This window comes from Salvelinus alpinus, chromosome 18 (assembly GCF_045679555.1).
Source record: "Salvelinus alpinus chromosome 18, SLU_Salpinus.1, whole genome shotgun sequence".
NCBI lineage: Eukaryota > Metazoa > Chordata > Actinopteri > Salmoniformes > Salmonidae > Salvelinus > Salvelinus alpinus.
In genome coordinates, this window is record NC_092103.1 from 9,473,516 (window position 1) to 9,498,222 (window position 24,707).

The window sequence follows — 24,707 nt, forward strand, 5'->3', positions numbered from 1 at the left end:
CATCCAGAAGGCGAGGTCAGTACAGGTGCATCAAAGCTGGGACCGAGAGACTGGAGGTCCTTGGAATATTCTTCTCTCTTGCACCTGTAGAGAGATGTATAAACATACTGAATGCTCTTGAAAGAAAAAGCAGCAAGAGTTAATATTTACATTGTTGATTGAGGACTATAAGGGTCAAATCAGATAAATTGGGTGTGGTGGGGTCCATCGAGACAATCCATCAACCAATTAAAAATGTAAAAACAGCATTCTTCCCCACCAAACAGCCTCGTTGGACATGCGGTTCATGCATTTTGGTTTGAAGGTAGCCTTACTCTGTAACTTCGCTCTCACACCCCCTGACACCTAAGCCCTCACCCCTGACTTCCCAGGGCCTCTTGCGAAACCCTCTAATCACAGTATCTCTGACAGGGAGTTACTCCAGGAGTAGACAGGTTTATGGGGCATAGGGCTTCTCCACTCCTCATGTGAGTGGAGTATTAGCTATACATATTTATTTTTTATTTTTTTAAATATGCATGACTTACAGACATGGAGTGTTCCATGTTCCTGCTGGTAGTAGGCCTCTACCTGGATGCAGGGAAATGATAGTCCCACCAAGCACAAACCAGATGGGATGGCGTGTAGCTGCAGAATGATGTGGTAGCCATGCTGGTTAAGTTTGCCTTGAATTCTAAATAAATCCCAGACAGAGTAACCAGCAAAGCACCCCCAAACATCACACCTCCTCCTCCATGCTTCACGGTGCGAACCACACATGCAGAGATCATCCGTTCACCTACTCTGCATCTCACAAAGACACGGTGGTTGGAACCAAAAATCTCTAACATTTTGACTCATCAGACCAACAAACATATTTCCACCATGTCCATTGCTCGTGTTTCTTGGCCCAAGCAAGTGTCTTCTTCTTATTGGTGTCCTTTAGTAGTGGTTTCTTTTAGAGGTCGACCGATTAATCGTCATGGCTGATTAATTAGGACCGATTTCAAGTTTTCATAACAATCTGTAATCTGCATTTTTGGACGCCGATTATGGCCGATTACATTGCATTCCACCAGGAAACTGTGTGGCAGGCTGACCACCTGTTACGCGAGTGCAGCAAGGAGCCAAGGTAAGTTGCTAACTAGCATTAAACTTATCTTATAAAAAAACAATCAATTTTCACATAATCACTAGTTAACTATACATGGTTGATGTTATTACTAGGTTAACTAGCTTGTCCTGCGTTGCATATAATCAATACGGTGCCTGTTAATTTATCAGCGAATCACAGCCTACTTCGCCAAACAGGTGATGATTTAACAAAAGCGCATTCGCAAAAAAAGCACAATTGTTGCACGAATGTACCTAGCCATAAACATCAATGTTTTTCTTAAAATCAATACACAGAAGTATATATTTTTTAAACCTGCATATTTAGTTAAAAGAAATTCATGTTAGCAGGCAATTTTAACTAGGGAAATTGTGTCACTTGTCTTGCGTTCATTGCACGCAGAGTTAGGGTATATGCAACAGTTTGGGCCGCCTGGCTCATTGCAAACTAATTTGCCAGAATTGTAAATAATTATGACATAACACTGAAGGTTGTGCAATGTAACAGCAGTATTTAGACTTAGGGTTGCCATCCGTTCGATAAAATATGGAACGGTTCCGTATTTCACTGAAAGAATAAACCGTTTTTGTTTTCGAAATTATAGTTTCCGATTTGACTATATTAATGACCAAAGGCTCGTATTTCTGTGTTTATTATATTATAATTAAGTCTATGATTTGATATTTGATAGAGCAGTCTGACTAAGCGGTGGTAGGCAGCATCAGGCTCATAAGCATTCATTCAAACTTTACTGTGTTTGCCAGCAGCTCTTAGCAATGCTTGATTCACAGCGCTGTTTATGACTTCAAGCCTATCAACTCCTGAGATTAGGCTATTAAAGTACTAAAGTGCCTATAAAAACATCCAATAGTCAAAGTTATATGAAATACAAATGGTATAGAGAGAAATAGTTTACGCGTCATAATACCTATAATAACTACAACCTAAAACTGGAAATATTGAACCACAAGCTTTCATATGTTCTGAGCAAGGAACTTAAACGTTAGCTTTTTTACATGGCGCATATTGCACTTTTACTTTCTTCTCCAACACAGTGTTTTTGCATTATTTAAACCAAATTGAGCATGTTTCATTATTTATTTGAGACTAAATAGATTTTATTTATGTATTATATTAAGTTAAAATAAAAGTGTTCATTGTTCATTCAGTATTGTTGTAATTGTCATTATTACAAATAAATAAATATATATATCTAAATCGTCAGATTAATCGATATCGGCTTTTTTTGGTCCTTCAATAATCGGTATCGGTCAACCTCTGGTTTCTTTACAGCAATTTGACCATGAAGGCCTGATTCACGTAATCTCCTTTGAACAGTTGATGTTGAGATGTCTTTTACTTGAACTTTTACTTGTAATGATGGACTGTCATTTCTCTTTGTTTATTTGAGCTGTTCTTGCCATAATATGGACTTGGTATTTTACAACCCTACCTTGTCACAACACAACTGATTGGCTCAAACACATTAAAGAAAGAAATACCACAAATTAACTTTTAACAAGGCACACCTGTTAATTGAAATGCATTCCAGGTGACTACCTCATGAAGCTGGTTGAGAGAATGCCAAGCGAGTGCAAAGCTGTCAAATCAAATCAAATTATTTGTCACATACACATGGTTAGCAGATGTTAATGCGAGTGTAGCGAAATGCTTGGCAAAGGGTGGCTACTTTGAAGAATCTCAAATATAAAATATATTTTGATTTGTTCAACACTTTTGGTTACTACATGATTCCATATGTGTTATTACATAGTTTTGATGTCTTCACTATTATTCTAAAATAGTAAAAATAAAGACAAACCCTTTAATGAGTAGGTGTCCAAACTTTTGACGGGTACTGTATATTTTATGGATACAGCTGGCTGCCCATGAGCCAGTCTTTTCTTTATGACTTTTGCACAATTTTTGTTGTTGTCATAATTGCCTATATTGGGCATTTGGCTGACCAGTGGTGTGTGAATAGCTAGCTTACTAACATTTGCAAAATATGGGAGTAATGATTTAATATATGGTGAGCAAACAGTTTGTAAATTCCTTATAAATGGTTTATTATGGACCCTTAAAATAAAGTGTTACTCTAGGATGTTGCTGGGCCCAGCACAGGTAGTGTGGACCCCTGGTCTTCTGGTACCAGACAGCTCATAGGTGAGTGCATTTGAGGTAGGAAGGAAACAAAGACACAGATGTACTGCCAGTTCCTTCATTTGTTGGCTCTATACTGTATGTAATAGCAAATAGCACTTAGGAATGACACAGAGGAGCACAAGGCGAATCAGAGACAGACAGATAGACAAACAGACAGTGACAGCGGAGAAAATGCAGCGACAGACTGCACAACAGGGAGGCAAGAGAGGCACAGTTATAGTGGTACGTTGTATCTCCGGTGGTGCTTTTATGTGTTGTATTTGTCTTAAACATGAGCTGGTTCAAAAAGAGCTGGTTGATAAAAGAGGAGCACTATGGGGGGGGGGGGGGTGAGTGCAGTCGGCCCCTGGGCCCATGATGGCAAGCTGGGGTGTGCAGACACCAAGAAACATTTTATCTTTGGAGGGTTCTTCCTGGAAATATCTATGAATGGTTTCACCAGCCTTATTAGCCTCTAAAATGTCATTATTTATGAAAACAATTACATACAGTATATCATAAGGACTTTCTTTGAGAGCCTAGTTACAGTGACTTCAGAAAGTATTCACACCCCTTGACTTTTTCCACATTTGTTGTGTTACAGCCTGAATTTTAAATTGATTCAATTGAGATTTTGTGTCACTGATCTACACACAATACCACATAATGGCAAAGTGGAATTTTGTTTGTAGACATTTTTTGAAATTAATAAAATAAATGAAAGCTGAAATTTCTTGAGTCAATGAGTACTGTATGTTATGGTAAGACTAAATAAGTTCAGGAGTAGAAATGTGATTAGCAAGTAAGTTGCATGGACTCATTCCATGTTCAATAGTAGTGGTTAACATGATTTTTGAGTAACTACCCCATCTCTGTACCCCACACACAATGATCTGTAAGTTCCCTCAATCAAGAAGATTCAACACAGATTCAACCACAAAGACCAGGGAGGTTTTTCAATGCCTCACAAAGAAGGGCATCGATTGGTAGATGTGTAAAAAATGAAATTTTGTTTCTCAGCAAAAAAATATTGCACCTTTTTGGGCCCTCACCAGTTTACATCTCTGAAAGAGGGAGAGGTGGGGGGAGAGGAGAGCAATATATATAGTAGGGTATCAGAGAAAGGGGGGAGAGGGAGAGAGACAGAGAGAGAGAGAGCCTGTCTCCTGTGTCAGACACAGGCAGCCCACTTGTGATTCACTGGGAGTGCACCTGCAGATTGAGTAGATAATGAAAACATGCAGATGAGTCTTGAATCACAGAGGAAGTAATTAACTGTTAACATGAGGAAGTGCTCTACTTTAGATGCCTAAGGAATGAACTTGGGCCTACTCATCACATACTATGTGGTCTTTTAGTCTTCTTGGACTTCAAATCAAAAAACCTTAGTCACATGCGCCGAATACAACAGGTGTAGACCTTACAGTGAAATGCTGACTTACCGACAGTGCAGTTTCAAAAAATACGGATAAGAGATAAAAGTAACAAGTAATTAAAGAGCAGCAGTAAAAAATAACAATATATACAGGGGGAGGTAGTATGTACATGTAGGTAGAGTTAATTAAAGTGACTATGCATAGATGACAACAGAGAGTGGCAATGGAGTGGCGGGGGGGGGGGGGGAAATGCGAATAGTCTGGGTAGCCATTTGACTAGATGTTCAGGAGTCTTATGGCTTGGGGGTAGAAGCTGTTTAGAAGCCTCTTGGACCTAGACTTGGCACTCTGGTACCGCTTGCCGTGTGGTAGCAGGGAGAACAGTCTATGACTAGGGGGGCTGGAGTCTTTGACAATTTTTAGGGCCTTCCTCTGACACCACCTTGTATAGAGGTCCTGGATGGCAGGAAGCTTGGCCACAGTAGTGCTTTACGGTCGGAGGCCGAATAGTTGCCATACCAGGCAGTGATGCAACCAGTCAGGATGCTCTCGATGGTGCAGCTATAGAAGCTTTTTGAGGATCTGAGGACCCATGCCAAATCTTTTCAGTCTCCTGAGGGGGAATAGGGTTTTCTAGTTTTTCTCATGACTGTCATGTTGTGCTTGGACCATGTTAGTTTGTTGGTGATGTGGACACCAAGGAACTTGAAGTTCTCAAGCTCTCAACCTGCTCCTCAACCTGCTCTTAACTTCTTGAATTCTTAATAGGAGTGTAAGCCGGGACTTCTAAAAACCCATATAGATTCACTAGGTTTTCCCACACTGCTGATTGTAAACCTACTGCTGAAAATGGCATAGTCTGCTCTAGGCAGTCACGTTTGGTCTCTAACCAGCCGAGCACGGTCTGTGTGCTCATGCCTTTGGGGGCGTAAATCATACTGACTGTTTGTCAGTGTACACCACGTGATTCATCAAAAATGTGCTTTGTGGTTAAGAAGAGCAGTCCTCTCCACTGTATCTCAGAGAGAAACACACACACACACTCTGATGCACCGTTTCCTCCTCTCTGTGTCAAGAGCAAACAGAGAGAATTAGGTAAAGAGAGAGTGATGTCCTCCAGCCAAGATGGATGTTGGTGTCCTGCTAAAGAACAAATCGCACACAAACCCAAAGCAAACATACCGCTGGTCTGTGAATGATCCACCCGAAATGATCTCTCAATCATACCCCAGGGAACTGAGTGTGTGTGTGTACATGCATGCATGTGTGTGTTGACTTTGAAAACAGAAAAAGAGGAGGGTAGGAAACCCTTGGTTGGGTTGGAATGTTAGTGTGTTTGTCGTGTGTTTCAGCCTCTGACTCACCTTGCGATGATGTTTACTGTGAGTAAACCCCCATCTTTCATTACTGGCATAGGCTATGCATCGATGCCTCCATAGTAGAAATCCATTTCCTCTCTTGGGATGTAGTCAAATTGCCCTCAAGGTAAAAAAATGTTTTATTTTTTATTTAACTAGGCAAGTAAGAACAAATTCTTATTTACAATGAAGGCCTACCCCGGCCAAACCTGGATGACGCTGGGCCAATTGTGTGCCGCCCTATGGGACTCCCAATCACGGCCGGATGTGATGCAGCCAGGTACTGTAGTGACGCCTCTTGCACCGAGATGCAGTGCCTTAGACCGCTGTGCCACTCGGGAGCCCCAAATGTAAATGTAACTGAATGCAGGTGAGAGAGGAGGGTTTGGTTGGGTTTTGCTCCTCGCTGAGGCCTGGCCAGTTGGGATTGGTTTGTTCGATTAAATGATTGGTTATCTATCGCAATATATACTTACACTATATCCTCAGTGGATACATTTGGATTGATGCTGTATCTACAAGGGGAAGCAAAAGTGCTGACTGAGCTAAAGATACGGTCAAGGATTTTTCTTCATCCTACGAAGGAGATAGATTTATGGCAATTATCTTGTAACAGTGGGATAGGTGTTATGGAATTGCTACTTGTTCATACTAAAACCAGAGTTCTAAGTTTGTTTCTTTTAGCAGATTACTTTTGCAAGCCTCTGAGAAATGGTAATAAGAGGCGAGGTGCGTAAATTGCAGTGTAAGGCTGTTTTCACTGCATAGCAAAGTAATAATTTATCTCTCTTCATATTTCCCTGGAGACATATGTCTTCTCTCTTATAGAGTCTCTTCGTGTTATTTCTAAATCCAGACGCAGCAAGCTAAAAAGAGAGACTATAGGTCCTCATCCTGAAGTGAATCAAATATGTGCTATACTGTGTGCCAGTGGTCCGAGTCAAGATCACTTTGAGTCAAAATGCAAGCCGAGATCGACCGCTCGGATCTTTTTTCAAACAGGACTTCAAAAAACGTTAGCCTATGCGACATTAACCAATTAAAAACAGTTCTGTAGCAATGAGGTTTGTGCAGCAGGCTATAGGCCCCAATACATTATCACTGCATATTGGCTATGCTTGAATTGCCCTGCCAATGTTGTTCTTCTCAGACCATTTTGAAATTATATTTTTTAAATGTAGGTATATGATCACACTGGTAATAGATCATTTGTTGTATTACTTGTGAGGCACAGCTAAGTGAGCATTATAATTTGCTTATTTTTTTATATATATTCTTTTTACTGGACTGATGGCCTGCATCTGTCTGAGGGGAGGGAGGCTGCCTCTCCCCCGACTCATCGTTACTCCACCCTCCTTCCCTCCGCTGAGAAAAGGGGACAGAGTCTTCCAGCTAGTAGCAACTCAAGTCGCACTGCATTATTTCTGCCTCATGCACCAATTCATGTTGTTACTCCTATGACCAGAGAAAGTGAAATATTCCATGATATTAAAAAAGACACTAATAACTACAACTCAAGCTTATCGGAACACTTTGCTAAACTCCTTCATTGCAGCTGCAGGGCTGGTTGTAGCTTGTGGAAGCTGGGAGAACCCGCATTTTGTGGCTTATGAAGGTGTTGAACAAAGTGTTGAAAGTGCTGAATAACAACTTAAACAAACGCATAAAACCAGCAGAATTTTGCAGTATTCGTTGAGTCTCCCTATAGTCATGGTTTTAAAAGTTTTTAAATCTCACAGTATGCACTTTGCTGTATGTTCAAGGTGTATTTTTACAGTCTATAGCTCGAGGAAACTGTGCAGACACAGTGTTCTGAGCTATCTGACTGGCCAAAGGTAGGCCTATAGGTGCACTTGATTTTCTCTCTGGGAGTTCTACCTTCAGACACATTAAATGGTTAAGTATGGGAACATTTTGCCTTCCCGGCGCTAGGGCTGCTGAATCAAGTGCACCTACCCCCAACAGCGCGAAACAAAAAACAAAAAAAAATAGGAAAGCAAGGCTTTATGGTTGGGGTTTTTACAGAAATGTTTGGTGATCGACTAGGAATGCCTTGGAGATGGACCAGTCGAACATGATCGACCGGTTGGTGACCACTGCTGTATGCCATATATTGTTGAAACTATTTATTCTTCAAAAAATGACTGTCCATACAGAAGTCCACCATGGTATTTCAGAATACTTTACATGTTGCTGCTTCAGAATGCATTAATAGCTACAGTATAATATGACTGTCACCCATCTTATATTCTGTAAATAAAAACACTGACATCTACTTGAGAATGGCTTTGCTTGGCAACACATTTGAATGTGACCGAGACACTAATTCCTAACCTCTTGTGTTACACAGAAGTCCACTAAGGGGTCGGTGGTGCTGGACTTTGTGTTCGACCATGTGAACCTGGCAGAGACAGACTACTTCGGGCTGCGCTACTGTGACCGCAGCCACCAGACGGTCAGTCACCAATGATTTATATAAACATATTTATACAAATAATATATACATTAATACAGATGTACAGTATACTCTCACTGTAGACCAGGGAAGGTGTTATGCATTTGGCATGCTTTTGACATTACATTATGAATAGTGCACCGGAGAGGATATTTCCTTCATATACACTAATCGAAGTGGCTGGTGAGATTAGAAAGCGTATTTCCCTCTGAGGCAGATGTCTGGGATAGATATCTGAAAAGGGTAGCCTCAGCTTGCCCCAGTCAAAGTGAAAATAGTATGCGTTAGTATGCTCTAAAGACAAGACAACAACAGTTCTGTGAATATTGGCAGAAGGTGCCATCACAGTGCGTCGCACGCAGGTCCAGGCCATGACAGGGTAGAGTAGGGGAGGAAAGGAGTAGTAAATACTCATTCAGGGCCCCAGGGCTCCACACACTCAGAGTACAGAGCCATAAAAGAACACAATGATAGGCTGTGTGCGTCCCAAAAGGCACTCTATTCCCTATGTAGTGCACTGCTTTTGACCGGGGCCCATAGGGCTCTGGTCAAAAGTAGTGCACTATAGTCTGCCGTTTGGGACACAGACATAATCTCCCAACGTCCCCCCGCTCTCTCACTCACATGGATGGGCGGTATCCTGTGCAATGCCTTCTGGGGGCTGTCGGCCAAGCTCTGATTTATCGTCAGACCTGCGCAGGATGAAAGCATGTCTCTGTACATGTGTCAAGACTCAAAAGCTATGTTTAAGGGAAAGAAAAACAGTAAAAGGAGACTGAAAATGTTGGAACACCAGCATCACTGTCTCTGTTTGACTTATCTAATGTATGACCTGACATGCATGCACTATGCACTATAAGCACACACCCAGTACAAGAGAGGATTATTGTTTGAAAAAGAGAGATACATTGTTTTACTGCTAATGTCCCTGCTTAAATGTAGACAAATGACGTTGCCACGAGCAGAACCGCAGATATGAAAGATACAAGACGCTCTCACATAGTCACACACAGTATCTGCACAAGTGCACGTGTGTGCTTCACGCTGTTTACAGCATGGTAGCGCAGGGCACATAAACAGCAGATAAGTTGAGCCTCGCACTTCAACGCTCTTAGTTGTTGTGGAAATTGACCCACTATGCTGTTTAATTTCTGCGTCTACGTCATATCGCTGAGTGTACCTTGAACCCACATTGCTCAGTTTGTTTTCCTCGTCTTTCTCTCTCATCTCTCTCTCCATCACTACCCCTATCTCTCTATCTTTCCCCTCCTCTCTCTCTCTTTCTCTCTATGCCTCACCCCTCCATCTACCCCGTCCCTCTCTTTCTCTCTCTCTCACTCACTCTCTCTTTCTCTCGTTTTCCACCTTCACCCTTGTTTTTCTCAGTGTTGTGTTTGTCCAGTTTATCTCCAACATATTGAGTTTGTCTGACAACCAGTATCCTGTTGAGATAATTAGAGATGATAAATCTCTGTAACGCTGAGTTGATGTTCAACTATGTTTGACCGGGGGATCTGATTTAGAATTTTTGCCAACCTTGTTTTTTTTGTTAAAATTAGTTAATTAATAATTCTGTAGAAAATAATCTTATTGGATAGATACAGACCTTTTACGGTCTGTTTTATAGAACATTTATTTTATCAATGTATACACAGCTATTGTTTATGGCAGGTTATCCTCCCTGTGCTTGGGTAATATTTGGCCCAAGGGCGTGTTTGAATCAGCATGCACATTCACATCATTCCTACCCTCTGGAGTCGTAAAGGACATACCAACATAGATACTGTAGCAGGTTGACGTTTATTGTCATGAATCTTGCCCTAGAGGCAGATTTCCGCTAGATGGGCCAGCTGCAAAGTCAAAATTGGCTATATCGTAAAAATGTATGAAAACAAAAATATTTCAGGTTATGGTTAGGATTTTGGGTTAGCAGTGTGGTTAAGGTTAATGTGGAACTGCACCCGCTGATTTGGCCCAATTTTTTGGCTTGCTGCTCAAGAAATTCTGGTGGCCATGACAGAAGCCAAACGTGAGTTGGCTTGGGTGTGTGGTTTGATGTGGGTGTTTCTTGGGTGTGTCCTTGCCACCACCAAGACACACCCATCTGTCAGAACCTTGCCTGCAGCTGCGCCCCCCCCCCCCCCCCCCCCCCAATTCTGCAGGTTGATTTCAATAACTACAGTCAGAGATATATGGTGAGATACCAGAGGAAGCTTTGAATAGGCCAGTAGCCTACAGAGTAATATAGAATTTATGTAGATATTCGAAACCAGGGTTCCCCAAATGGCGCCCCGCGGACATGAAAGACTGTAAAAACACCAGGAAATCATCTCCAAGTTATTTTAATTTTGGAAATATATTCCCAAGTATTCCGTATAGAGAAATTACTATGTTTTAGTCAAATATTATATCTGTTTGGGCTTCTTTCGGTCAATTTGCAATCTAAACTTTTTTTGTAATTAGCTTCCACCCCCCCCGACCATCCGCTCAATAAAAAATCTGCCCGCTGCTGAATCTAGTTGATGATTCCTGTTCTAAACTAAGTGTTCTGATAACTTTCAAATGTAGTAACAGGTCCATGTAGATTAAACAACCTTTTACATAATACATAATAAACGAATAGTACACAGCGTTGTACGAGATCTTCAGTTTCTTGTGCAATTTCTCGCATGGAATAGCCTTCATTTCTCAGAACAAGAATAGACTGACGAGTTTCAGAAGAAAGTTCTTTGTTTCTGGCCATTTTGAGCCTGTAATCGAACCCACAAATGCTGATGCTCCAGATACTCAACTAGTCTAAAGAAGGACAGTTTTATTGCTTTTTTAATCAGTACAACAGTTTTCAGCTGTGCTTACATAATTGCAAAAGGGTTTTCTAATTATCAATTATCCTTTTCAAATTATGAACTTGGATTAGCTAACACAACATGCCATTGAAACACAGGAGTGATGGTTGCTGATAATGGGCCTCTGTATGCCTATGTAGATATTCCATTCAAAATTAGCCGTTTCCAGCTACAATAGTCATTTACAACATTAACAATGTCCACACTGTATTTCTGATCAATTTGATGTTATTTTAATGGACAATTTTTTTTCTTTTCTTTCAAAAACAAGGACATTTCTAAGTGACCACAAACTTTTGAACAGTAGTGTATGTTTTATTGTTTTACAGGGTCAGCCATAGTAGTACTGGAGCAAATTACGGTTAAACTCAAGGGCACTTAGATTATTTTTTCACCTTGTTGGCTGGGGTATTCGAGCCAGCGACCTTTCGGTTACTGGCCCCACGCTCTAACCGCCAGGTTACCTGTCGCACTCGTTTGCCCCAGTTCATCAGTGACACCTGGAATGAAAAGTGTGTTGCTATTACTGGACATTTGTGCTGTACTGTAGTGTTATTAATCACCTAATTGTGGATGTGTTGAGTGCCAGGTCTCTATGCTTCTCGTGCATCTGTGAACACATACAGTACACACAGTCACTGTTCTATTACAACTGTCAGTTTCGGATAGCTGATATCTGACACAGAAACATATACTACAATGCCTTCAGAAAACTACAATGCCTTGGAATAAGTCAAGGGGTATGAATACTTTGGTGAGCAGGTAAGAGGTGAGGACTTTGCCAGAGCCCCAGCCTGCTGGAACCAACCTGATCGTTGTGTTCACCTTTCTATTTCACTTCATATCATAAAATGTGAAGTGAAAGATAATGGTGAACACAGCGATAAGCTTGTTCCACCGGGCTAGGTTATGCCCTGGACATTATTTTCATCTAAGAAGTAGAAAAGAAGCAGAAAATAATATCAGTTTACATAAAATACATTTCACAATTGGGTTATCAAAGTAATGAAGTGGGTTACCTTCTGTATTTGTACAAATGATGAGCCTGTGAAAGCTATTGTCACTGACAGGTGAAGGTTAATGTCCGGATACTTGCCAACATTTGGCTGACTGTTCCATTCTTAGGAATGCTCACAGCGAAGACATGTCTGCATGATGCTGATCAGGGCCCCATTGCTGGTATTCTCTATGCTGCATGTTCAGCTGCAAACTGGAAATCTCTTGAACAACTGCAGCAGGCAATCTTATGAGGTGGTGTTGAATGAGAGGGCCTCTGACATGTTGATATAATAGACAGCCAAGAGGTAAATTGCATTTTGTTCTAATGCACTTCACAACCAAAATTACTCTACTACTTGCATCTGCTTAGCTGGGGAATTATCCTACTATTTTATCAAGTCGGGTATTTTTTAATACAACTTTTAACATTTCATATAACACACATTACCTGTCGTTGTTGATGAAGCCGTCCGTGTCATCAGGGAATTAACTCAGGTCACTATCAGAGGCCTCATGATGGAGTGTCCTTTTCATAAGAGTCGTGGGAGACTCTGGCACCAACGGAGGAGATGTTACATGGCACACTTTTAGTCTGATGTTTTGCCTGACAAGCTGTGAAAATAGCAAGATAACAGTGAATGAAATGATTTTTGGAGGTGGCTAAACCATTGCAATCACATTGCTGGACATGTTATGATACCCATCTTTGCTCCTGCTGGTAGGTCCCGGCCTCCATTCATGACCAGGGGATCAATCAGGCACCCAACGGTATACTTTGTCTAACAGAAAAACAGGGTCAACGGTTGTCATTATCCTTCAATTATAAACATAGCTCAAGAAATAACGTAATCTTGTTTGGAAGCTAATTATATGCTTTACAGATGTAGACTGACTGGCTCCGGATTGGATTAGATTCAGGCCGGTGGTGCCGTTACACTACGCAACCAACTGTGATATGTTTTGCTTTGGTAGTGGGTTGGTTTGAGTTTGTTGCTGCTAGTTAGTACACTATTGTAGTCAGACACGAGTTAGCTAGTACCACCATAGCTGCATCCAGTATTTATTTGTGCCCTAGACATGGGTTGCACCTCGGAGGCTAATGTGACTGTTTTGTCTAAATTACACTAACTTAGTGGCATAAAAATATGATGACATTGCTAAAGTAGGAAAATAATTAGTAGGAAACAACTGCCACATTATGTCGTCAAATTTACTTTAGAGAGATGGCATTGTTGCCATTACTGTTACTATTAAAGATAATCATAAAAGCTAACAATGCTAATCTTAGCTAGCTAAAATACGGTGGTCCCCTCAGACTTAGTTAGCTGGCTAAAGTTATACTGCATCTAAATTCAATCTGGCGACATCACAATGATGATAAAAGGTTTTCCTACTAATTATTTGTCTCCTTTTAAATGTTATCGTGTTTCCAAGCCAAATCTGAGTTGTATTGATGTACGCTAACATTAGCCAGCTAGCTAGGTAGCTAGCTAGTTAAGTAGATAGCTAGGTAGTTGGTAGCTAGCTAATGTCAGCTATCCTAGCAATGATAGTAGGGCTGGGCGATGTGGCCTAGAAATAATATCTCAAATTTATTTTCAAACGTATGGGTGATTCACAATATATATTGTATCTTGATTTTTTTTTAATGAATTCTCTAAATAAGCTTTGTTGCACAATTAAAAGTCAATACACTGCATTTCAAACAGTCGGGAATAATCGAATTAATTCAGGGCTTGTAAAATTATACTAAATATAAGCCTTCAAGCATAAGACCCACTAATAATCAAAATAGTTTAACCTGCTTTTTTGCAATAATTAGTGATCTGGCTTTCAAGTCTGTCATTTTTGTTACAAATTTAACAAGAACCATGCACAATGCACATTCACTAAATGACAACTTCTGGTCGCAGGCAATATAGAAAATTAACACAGGTGTCATAAGCAATCTCTCAAGCATAACTGCTAGTGAGTATCCAGCTAGTCTTTATATTTTAAGCCTAGCCAACTTGGATATTTTTGCTTGCTAAGAAGGTAGGACAGTTGAACTGTTATGAATACACCATTCCGTCTGTCTCCAACTGTTTGAATAACATAGTGTATGTAGCGAATTCGGGAGGTGTAGACCTAACAGGGACTCGAACCCGGGTCCAATGGCTTTAACTGTTACACCAAGAGTTCTGAACCTCTTGACAAGGTCGCAAGGTGTTGTTAATGTCGCTACAATAGCCTGTTCACTTTGTTTAGATGTTGAAATCAAGTGGCCTACATGGATAAGAAGAGTATTATATTTTCTTTATTTAACTAGACAAGTCGGTTAAGCACAAATTATTTTTTACAATGGCGGCATACCCCGGCCAAACCCGGACGACGCTGGGCCCGTTGTGCGCTGCCCTATGGGACTCCCAATCACGGCCAGATGGGATCACGGCCGGATGCTTACTTCTCAGAATGAGAATGCTGGAAGCATGCATTGCATGGTTGATCCGTATAGAGCTTTTCAGTCTCAAATGGCCGTGATCTTTTGAACGTGTTGGTTTTGTGCAATGAAAAAACTGAGCCCCATTCAATGAAGGGAAGCGGAAGGGGAATTTGAACGTAGAGCTTGGCAAAAGGGGGCATGATTTGTTGACATAACTGTAATCCAAACGCAACCTTTATTTACTTGTGACACAGTGAGGTTCCAAACTCCATTTTAGACCAAAATTATCCTATTTACACTTTGTAGTAAATTTTGACACTAGAGTAAATGTTTCTAACTCATATTGATGCCATATTGGCCATTTTCAAAGGGAGTAGTTGTTTTTTAGGGGCAGTCACTCTTTAATTCAGGGTTCGGTTTAAAATCGGATTTTATGACTTTATGGCTGTGCCAGCTAGTGACCACTCTGCAGAGCTGCCTCCTGGGAAAGATTTATGGCAAGAAATCCCAACCTCAGCACGCCTATAATCAAAACCTATCAATTAAAATAGACATCTCTGTAATTTATATGGAACTGCCTGGGGAGTTCAGTGTTAATTTTGGTAACTATTTTAGATTTGGTCTTTTGACTAAAATAAATTTTTAGTCTTAGTCACATTTACATTCTTATAATTTCATCCTTTTTAGTTTGAGTTAATATCAGTTAACTAAAACCCTGGACAACTTTAGGCTAGTTTTAGTCAGTCATCTTAGTCACACAGTCACCATTTTTTATTTATTAAATAATTAATATTTACCTTTAACTTCCATCATGTTCACATTAAGATAGCCTTGTCCAATTAGACCTACTATCCCCTCCTATAGCTGGCACATTTCTATTGTGGCAAATTATAAACAATGCCAGCCATGATTTACCATATAGGCTTCGCCTTTGTAACAGGTTAAACAATTTAGGCATACAGTTTTTTTCTCCAGTTATAACCTTGGGATGGGGGTAAATATCAGTGATTCAGAGCCTGGGCCTCTCAGTATCGGCCTATTGGAACAGAGCATGGGCCTCTCAGTCAGACCTATCAATCAAACTGTCCTAACTTAACTTCCTATTGAAGTGGTGCATGGTCCGGGCAGCCTCGCCCTATGATGACAGAACATTTTAATTTATTTATTATCTATCTATTATTAATCAGTTCCATTCACTGGGGGACTGAGCAGTGCTGAAGGGAAGAGAGACATAACTCTCTCATAATTCTCATACAGAACAAGCTCTGATCCCATGTTTTAAAAATCCTTGAGGTGCATTTGAACAGATATAAATAGATCTAGCGGGGCTTTGTGCAGGTGCCATGAATGCTGATAGATATAGCCCATTAACTGGCTGTACTACATACATATACTACCTGCTTTAATAGATAAGGTTACTAGATAACTAAGGCTAGCATATTCCTTCATGTGCACACCATGATTAGATTTTTTTGTATAACAAAAGAATATTCTTCAGTACATTTTTTAAATTATAACTGCATCATACTGCATTATACCTGCAGGCTATAAAGTATTACAAAAGGTTAATAAGTAGTAGATTGTTCCTCAGGCTATCTTTCTAAGTGGAACTCCTCTGTCTTTGTCTGGTTGTCCATAGCGATACCGCCATGTCACTGTCAGCCACTGCTCTATCCCCAAGCTCTCATTTGCATTAATTAGCATGCACTGGAACACACCAGCTGCAGTGATGTGATTATTGTGAATTAGATAAGATTAACCAATTCAATTAACTTATTCTAATTCAGTCACAGACACAGCTCTAATCACGTTCCCCTGGTCACCAACATCTGTTCCGGTGTGTTCTGGGTCGTTCATTAGGCACCAAACAGAAGAAAATGTAGTGAAACCGAGAGGGACTACCTTTCCTGAACATGTCCAATAAGAAACGTTCATTTTCATTTTTAATAGCAAAACATTTTGCTATATTTGGCTATTATGTGCCCTAGTGAATATGACCCTGGGGCCCATCTGTGGTGTGGTGTGGTGTGGTGTGGTGTGGTGAGGGTTTAGGTGGAAGGATATGGGGATGGTGCACCATGCACAGCATCTGTCAGTGGCATATTTAAGTCTGAAATAGGTTATTCAAGGCTAACCTACCTCATTACACTAACATTTATTCATCTCCATGCTCCAAAAATGCCCCAGAATCAAAAGATTGGGCTCACAGACGCCTCCCTTCCTCTAATGTCCCCTGAATTTCCATCTTCATCTTGGCTAGTAGCTACATCTCCAGAAATTCACATTAAATATATGGAATGCACATAAAACAGGACTTGAAGCTGTTTCTTCATGCAAGGGGTGCGGTGCAATTAATTTATATCAGACATGTAAGCAGCTTCAATAACGTTATCAGCTCCATGATCTACAGTCATCTTAAAGCATAAAACAGTGAGTGGATAATACTATTTATTGCAGTCTCATTTAAAAACAGTTGAATCCTGTTGCTAAGTTATCACGTTTGTTTTGAAAGTTTGCTGCCGATGAGACTTGTTTAAGGTCCAATGCAGCCATTTTTATCTCAATATCAAATCATTTCTGGGTAACGATTAAGTACCTCACTGTGATGGTTTTCAATTAAAATGGTCACTAAGTCTAAAGCAAGACTTTTGCTAGGACTGTCTGGGAGTGGTCTGAGTGAGGTGCCTAAATGGATGAACCTATGGGAGGGATATGTAACCTGAGAACTAGCTGTTATTGAGAGGTTTGAAACACTTTGTTATTGGTCGATTAATTTATACCGCGTAGTGATGATGTCGCCAGGCGGGCCAAAACTCCATCCCACCAAAATATGCTGAAATTTCAGGCAGTCTTTTCAAACAGATCTTACACTAATTGGGCATAATCATAATTTTCCCAATTTCCCAGTATTATTCCAACCTCATAGTGTGCAAATATAGATCAAATACAGGAAAATCACATTTTGACTGCACTGGGACTTTAAGTTATTACAAGAACAGAGGAAGAGAAACAGTGTGGTCAATCTGTTTTCCTCCTTACGATGGTTCCCAAGAGAAGCCTAAGCTGCAGTGACATTATGAGCATTATGGCACAACATCGTAGCAAAGCACTTTGACAACAATGCAATTAATCATTTTACAATAGAAGTTTGCAGTCATGATCATAAGAAGCTCGACAACATCCCATCAGATAGACACCACTGCGCCTTAGCTGCTATAACCAATGATAAACACATAAATGTATGTATGTCTTTATGAGAGAGAAGAAAAAAATATGTGTTGTGACATACACCGGTTAGATGCAGTGAAATGTGTTGTTTTACAGGGTCAGTTATACTAGTATGGCACCCCTGGAGCAAATTAGAGTTAAGTGCCTTGCTCAAGGGCACATTGGCAGATTTTTCACCTTGTCAGGTATTTGAACCAGCAACCTTTTGGTTACTGGCCCACCACTCTAACCACTAGGCTACCTGCCACCCAGTGAATATACTATATAACCAGTGAACATGACACTTGTAGATGTGGATTGTTATGTTTGAGGTGAAGGACATGTTCCAATATCCACACTAGCATACTACTTTGAATGCATACCTTTCCTTCAAAGTCATATACTAGTGTGGGTGTTGGAACACATCTAGTTAGCTTCATATACTATAGGTTATTCTTGTTTGAGACCTCCACAGTGTTTATATTAGGGTAGGGTAATTTGTACATTGTGTTCAGAGCGGCATTGAACATGCTCAATGATTAGCCACTGAAAAGGCTGTTTAAAGCAGGATGTTGTATTGTAAACCCACTGCTGAGGTTTGTTGGGAGTGATGTCACTGTACTCTGCTAAAAGAAATGTTTCTATATAGAACCAAAAAGCGCTGTTATTTTAGCAGTGTACTTTGTCTTTTCTTTCAACCACTTATGTTAAGTCACATTATACAACAGGGTTCCCCAACTGGTGGGCCGCGGGACTAATTTGACCTGGGGATGGTTTGTTTGGACCCCAAGTTTTCTGCCCAAAAGCAATCTTTTTAGAATTTTCATTGTTGGTCATAAAAGATTAATTTTGGAAATCTGTTTCCAAGTATTCTTACTCATAATTGAGAGACACGTGATCATATACAAATGTAAGCAAGGTTTTAGTCAAATATTATATCTGTTTGGGCTTCTTGCGGTCAATTTGCAGTCTACACATTTGTGTAATTAAGTTCTGGCCCCGCGACCATCTGCTCAATAAAAAGTCGTCCTGCGGCTGAATCTACTTGATGATCCCGGTTGTATTATGCCTAATCGGTGTGACATAAGGACACTGTGCAGGCCAGGCAGTCTTGCAGGAGATACAGTGCTTTTATTTTATGTCACATTATAAAGCACTGTAAGGCTGTTGGTTGTAGGTCTCGTAGTTGACCAAGCTGACAATGCGTCATCAGTGCATTCGACTGCAAACTTTAATGCTGAGACTCTGCATAACTCATAACGGGATATAAAATAAATAATATGTGGAGAGGGAATGGTGACACCTCCACACACTAGATCATGGCAACTCTGACTGGTCTACTCAGAAGCCTTTGCTTTAATACAGTAGCCAATTAGAACACAGGTATGGGTGGATCACAATAAAAGTCCTGTACATATCACATCACATTCCTGTCCCACAGCATTATGCATCATCAACGTCCCATCAGGACTTTGTGCACAGAAATCCAGGCAGTCTTGCAGGAAGTTACCCAAATCAGATGTTCATTGATGTGAGAGCTAGAGGCCAAACAAGATACAAATACCCACCAAAGACTGTCTGTAAATCCAAAATGCCAGTAGAGTCAGCATAAGATAATTCATAAAAGCCAGCAGGCTGTGACCTGTTCTAACTCCATGTTTTATTGATGCAGATTTTAATGACTCACACAGTCACACTTCTTTTCAACAAGACAGCTTGGTTTTAAATGTGGCTTCAGTATTACGCCAGAATTTGCATGACTGAACATCCCTCTCTGGAACTGCCTGCATTCTGTCCAATACACTGACTGCACACTACACGCACGCACGCACGCACGCACGCACGCACGCACACACACACACACACTGCTCAGCCATGATCTGACAAAGTGCATCTCTTTCTTCCAGACAATTACTGAATACTCATGCTCAAGGTAGCTTGTTACAGAACATACTGTAATTGTTACCGTACACATAGGCTACTAGTTACATATTGTATATTACGTATGGTACTACTTATGTAAACAAATAATCATTATGGCAATACTTTTTGTATGTAATTAAATGTCTTCTGTTTGTGTTTTTTTGTTTGTTTGCAGTATTGGCTTGACCCCTCAAAAACCCTTTCAGAACACAAAGATTTAATAACGAGTAAGTATCTCCTCTTCTCTCTGCGTTGAGTTGAATGTCTCTCAGCTGTTTGGATGCAGTGATTTACAGTAGAAGGTTGCTGCTGTTAGTGAAATGGAAGGCTCTCTCTCCCTCTGACTCTCTCTCTCTCTCTCCCTTTCTCTCAGCGGGGCCTCCATACACACTCTATTTTGGGGTCAAGTTTTATGCTGAGGATCCCTGCAAGCTAAAAGAAGAAATAACAAGGTGTGCATTGTCAGGACTTCTCATGTCTCACTATTGTGTACTTAATTGGCTAGCACCTCCACACATGCAAAATAGCTTACATGTGGCACGGCCTACATACATTCACAGTACCAAGGTAACGAAACGAATCATGAAAAACTATTCAGTAAACTTTCATTTATTTTTATTTCGCCTTTATTTAACCAGGTAGGCCAGTTGAGAACAAGTTGTCATTTACAACTGCGACCTGGCCAAGATAAAGCAAAGCAGTGCGACAAAAACAACAACACAGAGTTACACAAACAAACGTACAGTCAATAACACAAAAGAAAAGAAAAATCGAAAAATCTATGTAGAGTGTGTGCAAATGTAGAAGAGTAGGGAGGTAAGGCAATAAATAGGCCCTAGAGGCGAAAATAATTACAATTTTGCATTAATACTGGAGTGATAGATGTGCAGATGATGATGTGCAAGTAGAGATACTGGGGTGCAAAAGAGCAAGAGGGTAAGTAATAAAATGGGGATGAGGTGTGCGATTTACAGATTGTCTGTGTACAGGTACAGTGATCGGTAAGCTGCTCAGACAGCTGATGCTTAAAATTAGAGAGAGAGATTTGGTAGGATAGTCAGTTTTACGAGGGTATGTTTTGCGGCATGAGTGAAGGAGGCTTTGTTGTGAAATAGGAAGCCGATTCTAGATGTAATTTTGGATTAGAGATGCTTAATGTAACCCTAACCCTAACTCTGGAAGGAGAGTTTACATTCTAACCAGACACCTAGGTATTTGTAGTTGTCCACATATTCTAGGTCAGAACCGTCCAGAGTAGTGATGCTAGTCGGGCGGGAGGGTGCAGGCAGCAATCGGTTGAAGAGCATGCATTTAGTTTTACTAGAATGTAAAAGCAGTCGGAGGCCATGGAAGGAGCGTTGTATGGCATTGAAGCTCGTTTGGAGGTTTGTTAGCACAGTGTCCAAAGAAGGGCCAGATGTATACAGAATGGTGTCGTCTGCGTAGAGGTGGATCATAGAATTACCAGCAGCAAGAGCATCATTGATATGTACAGTGAAAAGAGTTGGCCCGAGAATTGAACCCTGTGGCACCCCCATAGAGACTGCCAGAGGTCTGGACAACAGGCCCTCCGATTTGACACACTGAACTCTGTCTGAGAAGTAGTTGGTGAACCAGGCAAGGCAATCATTTGAGAAGCCACGGCTATTGAGTCTACCGATAAAAATGCGGTGATTGACAGAGTCGAAAGCCTTGGCCAGGTCGATGAAGACGGCTGCACAGTACTGTCTTTTATCGATGGCGATTATGATATCTTTTAGGACCTTCAGCGTGGCTGAGGTGCACCCATGACCAGCTCGGAAACCAGATTGCATATTGGAGAAGGTACGGTGGGATTCGAAATGGTCGGTGATCTGTTTATTATCTTGGCTTTCGAAGATTTTAGAAAGGCAGGGCAGGATGGATAAAGGTCTATAACAGTTTGGGTCTAGAGTGTCTCCCCCTTTGAAGAGAGGGATGACCGTGGCAGCTATCCAATCTTTTGGGATCACAGACGATACGAAAGAGGTTGAATAGGCTAGTAATAGGGGTTGCAACAATTTTGGGCGGATCATTTTAGAAAGATATAGTCCAGATTGTCTAGCCCAGCTGATTTGTAGGGATCCAGATTTTGCAGTTCTTTCAGAACATCAGCTGTCTGGATTTGGGTGAAGGAGAAGCAGGGGGAGGGTTGGGGAAGTTGCTGCAGGGGGTGTTGAGATGTTGGCCACGTTAGGGGTAGCCAGGTGGAAAGCATGGCCAGCCGTGGAAAAATGCTTATTGAAATGATCGATTATCGTAAATTTATCGGTGGTGACAGTGTTTCCTATCCTTAGTGCAGTGGGCAGCTGGGAGGAGGTGCTCTTATTCTCCATGGACTTTACAGTGTCCCAAAACTTTTTGGAATTCATGCTACAGGAAGCAATTTTTTTTTTTTTAAACTAGCCTTAGCTTTCCTAACAGACTGAGTATATTGGTTCCTGACTTCCCTGAAAGTTGCATATCGCGGGGGCTATTCGACGCTAATGCAGAACGCCACAGGATGTTTTTGTGCTGGTCAAAGGCAGTCAAGTCTGGGGTGAACCAAGGGCTATATCTGTTCTTAGTTCTACATTTTTTTAATGGGGCATGCTTATTTAAGATGGTCAGGAAAGCACTTTTAAAGAGCATCCAGGCATCCTCTACTAACGGGATGAGGTCAATATCCTCCCAGGATACCCGAGCCAGGTCGATTAGAAAGGCCTGCTCGCTGAAGTGTTTTACGGAGCGTTTGACAGGGATGAGGGGTGGTCGTTTGACTGCAAACCCAGTACGCACGCAGGCAATGAGGCAGTGAACGCTGAGATCCTGGTTGAAGACAGCAGAGGTGTATTTAGAGGGCAGGTTGGTCAGGATGATATCTAAGAGGGTGCCCATGGTTATGGATTTAGGGTTGTACCTGGTAGGTTCCTTGATGATTTGTGTGAGATTGAGAGCATCTCGCTTAGATTGTAGGATGGCCGGGGTGTTAAGCATATCCCAGTTTAGGTCAGCTAGCAGTACGAACTCTGAAGATAGACGATCAATTCGCATATGGTGTCCAGGGCACACCTGGGGGCCAAGGGGGGTCTATAACAAGCGTCAACGGTGAGAGACTTGTTTCTGGAAAGGTGGATTTTAAAAGTAGAAGCTCAACTTGTTTGGGCACAGACCTGGATAGTATGACAGAACTCTGCAGGCTATCTCTGCAGTAGATTGCAATTCCGCACCCTTTGGCAGTTCTATCTTGTCGGAAAATGTTATAGTTAGGGATGGAAATTTCAGGATTTTTGGTGGCCTTCCTAAGCCACGATTCAGACACGGCTAGGACATCCGAGTTGGCGGAGTGTGCTAAAGCAGTGAATAAAACAAACTTAGGAAGGAGGCTTCTAATGTTAATATGCATGAAACCAATGCTGTTACGGTTATAGAAGTTAACAATTGAGAGCGTCTGGGGAATGGTATTGATGCTGGGGACTGCAGGGCCTGGGTTAACCTCTACATCACCAGAGGAACAAAGGAGGAGTAGGATAAGAGTACGGCTAAAAGCTAAAAGAACTGGTCGTCTAGTGCGTTCGGAACAGAGAGTAAAAGGAGCAGGTTTCTGGGCGCGGAAGAATAGATTCAAGGCATAATGTACAGACAAGGGTATGGTAGGATGTGAGTACAGTGGAGGTAAGCCTAAGCATTGAGTGACGATGAGAGAGGTTTTGTCTCGAGAGGCACCATTTAAGCCAGGTGCGGTCACCGCATGGGTGGGGGATGGAACATAAGGGCTAGCTAAGGCATATTGAGCAGGGCTGGAGGCTCTACTGTGAAATTTGACAAAAATTACTAACCAAAACAGCAATAGACAAGGCATATTGACATTAGGGAGAGGCATGTGTAGCCGAGTGATCATAGGGTCCAGTGAGTAGCTAGGCGAGCTGGACGCACGGCGATTCACACAGTTAGCAGGCCGGGGCTAGCAGCAGGCTAGCAGATGAGCCTCAGGGGGACGTCTCAACGGAAGAGTCTGTTGAAACCCCCTCGGATGGTTTTGTCTGCAGACCAGTCGTGATGGATCGGCGGGGCTCTGTGTCGGCTGCAAAGGGTCCAGGCCAATTGGCAGAAGAGGTATTGAAGCCCAGGAATTATCTGATGGAATTCTTCGGCTTAGCCGGGAGAAGGGCCTAGCTCCAGGCTAGCTCCAGGTTAACTGGTGCTTGCTTCGGGACAGAACCCCCCTCGGACGGTTACGTCGGTAGACAAGTCGTGATTGATCGGCGGGGCTCCGTGTCAGCAGCAAAATGTCCAGGGCAATTGGCAAAAGAGGTAATTGAAGCCCAGGAATTGCTTCATGGATCTCTTAGGGTAGCCGGGAGATGGGCCTAGCTCGAGGCTAGCTCCAGGCTAACTGATGCTTGCTTCGGGACAGAGACGTTAGACAGGAGTAGCCCCTCGGATAGCAGCTAGCTAGCTGTGATGATCCGGAGTAAAGGTTCAGAGCTTGCGGTAAGAATCTGGAGATGTGGTAGAAACTGAAATCAAATCATTTTAAAAACCTGTTTGAAAAACTACAAGTATACTGAAACTATTATCTTTGACTCCAAAACAAACTAAAATTAAATAAAAACCATTGTGAATTATGTTCAGTTTAAGTTTTCTTTATCTACATTTTGGTCAAAATTCTAATGGGGTTTTCAAGCTTTTTTTCTAATGGGGTTTTCAAGCTTCTGAATTTGGCAGGTCACATTGAGATTGGACGCGTTTGAGTCGTAAGGCTAAAGCAACCGACTGTAGACTAAAGTTGAGGTCGGGGGAGGTGCGGCAGTCGAAAGTCAGGCACGATGTGGGTTTCCAGCAGCAAGGCTCAGAACAACATGGCAGTGTTGCTATTGTTTATA

The 24,707-nt window shown here is 41.5% G+C and overlaps 1 protein-coding gene across 3 annotated transcripts in view; it reads left to right on the forward strand.

Annotated features, from left to right (window-relative positions):
• LOC139543660 (band 4.1-like protein 4) overlaps positions 1 to 24,707 on the forward strand; it is a 90,135-nt gene that overhangs the window by 30,279 nt on the left and 35,149 nt on the right. For all 3 annotated transcript variants that reach the window (XM_071349962.1, XM_071349961.1, XM_071349963.1), the window contains exons 3-5: positions 8,323 to 8,427; positions 20,000 to 20,051; positions 20,198 to 20,276. In XM_071349962.1, the coding sequence (XP_071206063.1) occupies positions 8,323 to 8,427; positions 20,000 to 20,051; positions 20,198 to 20,276 (236 nt within the window). The remainder of the gene's footprint in view (positions 1 to 8,322; positions 8,428 to 19,999; positions 20,052 to 20,197; positions 20,277 to 24,707) is intronic.